This window comes from Triticum dicoccoides, chromosome 4A (assembly GCF_002162155.2).
Source record: "Triticum dicoccoides isolate Atlit2015 ecotype Zavitan chromosome 4A, WEW_v2.0, whole genome shotgun sequence".
NCBI lineage: Eukaryota > Viridiplantae > Streptophyta > Magnoliopsida > Poales > Poaceae > Triticum > Triticum dicoccoides.
In genome coordinates this window covers 657306843-657310257 of record NC_041386.1, presented here as the reverse complement: position 1 = coordinate 657310257, position 3415 = coordinate 657306843, and the positions used below count along the sequence as shown (strand labels likewise).

At 47.7% G+C, this 3415-nt stretch overlaps 1 protein-coding gene across 1 annotated transcript; it reads left to right on the top strand.

Moving 5' to 3' along the window:
• Positions 1-1381: 1381 nt before the first annotated feature.
• LOC119283989 (phosphatidylinositol transfer protein 3-like) lies at positions 1382-2981 on the top strand (the record flags this gene model as incomplete). Its single annotated transcript, XM_037563311.1, has 4 exons — positions 1382-1474; positions 1760-1861; positions 1973-2218; positions 2351-2981. Coding segments are annotated over 4 exons (675 nt in total), but the record flags the coding sequence as incomplete, so codon positions are not given.
• Positions 2982-3415: the final 434 nt, after the last annotated feature.

Below are 3415 nucleotides of genomic sequence, written 5' to 3'. Positions count from 1 at the left end.
ACCTGCGGCGGCCTTTAGTCGCGGTTGGCCAGAAGAACCGCGACTAAAGGTCCTCCGCCCCGACGGCCGCCTGGCGCCCACGTGGACGGGCCTTTAGTCGCGGTTCTTAAGCAACTGCGACTAAAGGGGGGGGCCTTTAGTCGCGCCTATTTGGTCGCGGTTGCGCAACCACGACTAATGGCAGTTGTGAACCGCGACCAAAGGCCCTTTTTCCACCAGTGTATAAAACACCTCATAAAGAGTAATGCTAGATACACGAGGGGTTTACAGGGGATTTACGGGTGGTTAGGATTTGATTGACTGAAATTTAATTAAGTGAAGCGGGCTCACCAATGAAATTCATGGAGGTGCAATTAGAAGATGGCACACAATGTTCTCCAAGAAAGTCTGTAGTTCATGCGTGTGCGTGTGTCTAGTACTATCGCTTCATAAAAATACATTGATAAAAGGGACATACCCAAAGCTATAAGTTTTCACACCATGTGTATACCCATTCGTCTCTTGCAGTGATTCCACCTGAGATTAGGGTTTTTTGACCTCCCGCCGGTGCCGCTGCCGGTCCACCTAGTGGTCGGTGGCCTTAGGGCCATGGAGGCGCGGTGGACTACGACCCTTGCCGGTCGGAGGGTTGTTGTTTCGTCTTTAGGCATTTCTTTGAGATCGACTAGGGTTTGTGTCCTAGTCCGGAAGGTGTGGCGACGGTGGTTCCCTGAAGATGGAGCAATCTACTCTCCATCTAGGCCCTGTCTCGGTGATGCATCTAGAGTCATCGGAGGGCGTGTGGAGTTGTATCTTCGACGGATCTTGTGGGATTCGGTCGTTATTGCTCTTCGATGGGTATTCATGGACCCAGTTTTCGTTTGTGTTTGTTTCTACGTGTTGGATCCTTTTGATCTACACTTCTCTTTATCGATGACGATTGCTGTTCTGGTGCACTGGTCCCGCTGGGCCTTAGCACAACGACTTTTCGACTCTCCAGTGCTACCTTCATTCCGAAATATAAGATGTTTCAGCAGTTTAATTCAAACTGCCCAAACATTCTGCCCGGCTATGGTGAAGGAAGGGCGATGATGACGATGCACATTCGGCTCGCTACAGTGCTTGTAGTCGTCGTTAGGTGGTCTATTGACCTGAATATTTTTTTATTATTATTTCCTGTGCCTTTGCCTTTATTCCGTGCTGCAATAGAGTTAGGTCTTCCTTAAGCCTGAATTTCCAACAGCTAACACTTGGCACTTCTTGTATAAAGATTTTTTCCATTTCTTCGAGTCCAAATTCTACGCTGAAGTGCGGCGACGATCAAGGAAAATTCCAAGCCCGGCCGTTGTCGAGCCGGGTGGATGAACTGTACCCACGCCCTCCTAAATGACTTGTTGCTTGCCGGGCGAGGAACTGGAGCGCAGAGCAAGCCACCAAGGGTCTCAAGGAGACTGTCAAGTGGAGGCGTGAGTACAGGCCGAATGCAATTTCCTGGGTCAGTCAAATTTCTCATAGTATATAAGCCCCTCTTATAAATTCTACTCTCTCTGTTCCTAAATACTTGTCTTTCTAGAAATTTCAACAAGTGACTACATACGGCGCAAAATGAGTGAATCTACACTTTAAAATATGTTTACATACATCCATATATTGAGTCCATTTGAAATGCCTAGAAAGATAAGTATTTGGAAACGGAGGGAGTACCTCCAAGTATCTGCTCATATATAGCTGCGTGATTGTGTTGTGTAAGCGACTCTTCTCTGTTTCGAAAAAATGGCAGGACGACATTCCAGAAGTGGAGAACGAGGCCCGGAGGACACATGTGGCCGACTACCTTGACAAGAATGGAAGAAGTGTCCTCGTATCAAACGTACCAATGAAGGTAATTAATTTTGCATGCGTGCATGGTCTATTACAATGATCAATCCATTAGCAGACATTGGTCATTACAGCCTTACAGGAACACCAACACTAACTTGTACAACAAAAACAGTCTAAAGTTTCAGCCAAGGAGCAAATAAAGCACCTGGTGTATCTCCTGGAGCATTTCGCCACCAACTCGGCGGATGAACAAGACGACTTCGTCGTTTGGCTGACCGACTTCCGAGGCTGGTCGATATCGAGCTCGCCGCTGTCGATAACCCCCGAATCCATACACATAATCCAAAACTATTATCCGGGGGTGATAGGCGTGGCGATCCCTTTCGACCCTCCAAGGATTTTTGAGTCTTTCTGGAAGGTATGCAAAGATTCTAATCCAAACTGTAGTGTTTCATCCAATGTTTGCCGTCTTGTGAGAGTGTGCTTCCTGTTTTATCAGTGAAAATCTCAACCCTGATTTTATGTACTCTGCCCTTTGTTTGATTTGCAGATAGCCAAGAACTTCGTGCAGCCAGACATGAAAGAGAAAGTGAAGTTTGTGTATGCAAACAAGCCGGAGAGCATCAAGATAATGGCTGACATCTTTGACTTGGATACGCTGGAATCTTCATTTGGAGGAAGAAGCACCGGTACGGCCTTCGACATCAACAAGTATGCCGAGAGAATGAGAAGAGCCGACAAGATGAGAGGAGCATCAAAAGATTCAAATGGTCACAACCACTGATAGAAGATAGGCTAGGGGTTGCAATGCATCACACATTCGTATTCATCCACAGTGGGGTAATATATAATAGAGTACATGAGAGAGAGGGAGAAAGATACACACGCACGTAAACAGACTAACCATCGATCCTAGATGGATGGAAAGATAAGTGCAGCTAACAGCCTTGCATGCGCCATGCAAGGGCGGTGGATGCATGGAGTGTGCGACTAGCTCGGACTAGTAACACAAGTCTAACAGTAGACCAAATCATAGTCTAACAGCCCCCCGCAGTGTCAACGTGGGCTTGCCGGACGTTGAGACTGGATCGAAATTCAGCAAAGAGCGTGGTTGGCAGCCCTTTGGTGAAAATGTCAGCATACTGTGAAGAAGTGGGAACATGCAGAACCCGAACCTCGCCAAGCGAAACCTTGTCACGCACAAAGTGAATGTCAATCTCGATATGCTTCGTACGACGGTGCTGCACAGGGTTAGCAGACATGTAGACAGCAGACACGTTGTCACAGTAGACAATAGTGGATCTGGACACTGGCTGGTGAAGCTCCTGCAGAAGTTGCCGCAGCCATGTAGTTTCGGCAACAGCATGAGCGACGGCGCGATACTCAGCCTCCGCACTGGACCTGGAAACAGTTAGCTGTCGCTTGGATGACCACGAAACCAAATTATCCCCAAAATAAATGCAGTAACCAGACGTGGAACAACGAGTGTCGGGACAGCCAGCCCAGTCGGCATCGGAGTACGCAACAAGAGAGGTGGAGGTAGAAGGTGTAATGTGCATACCGAAATCTAAAGTGCCCTTAACGTACCGAACTATGCGTTTGACAAGGCTAAGGT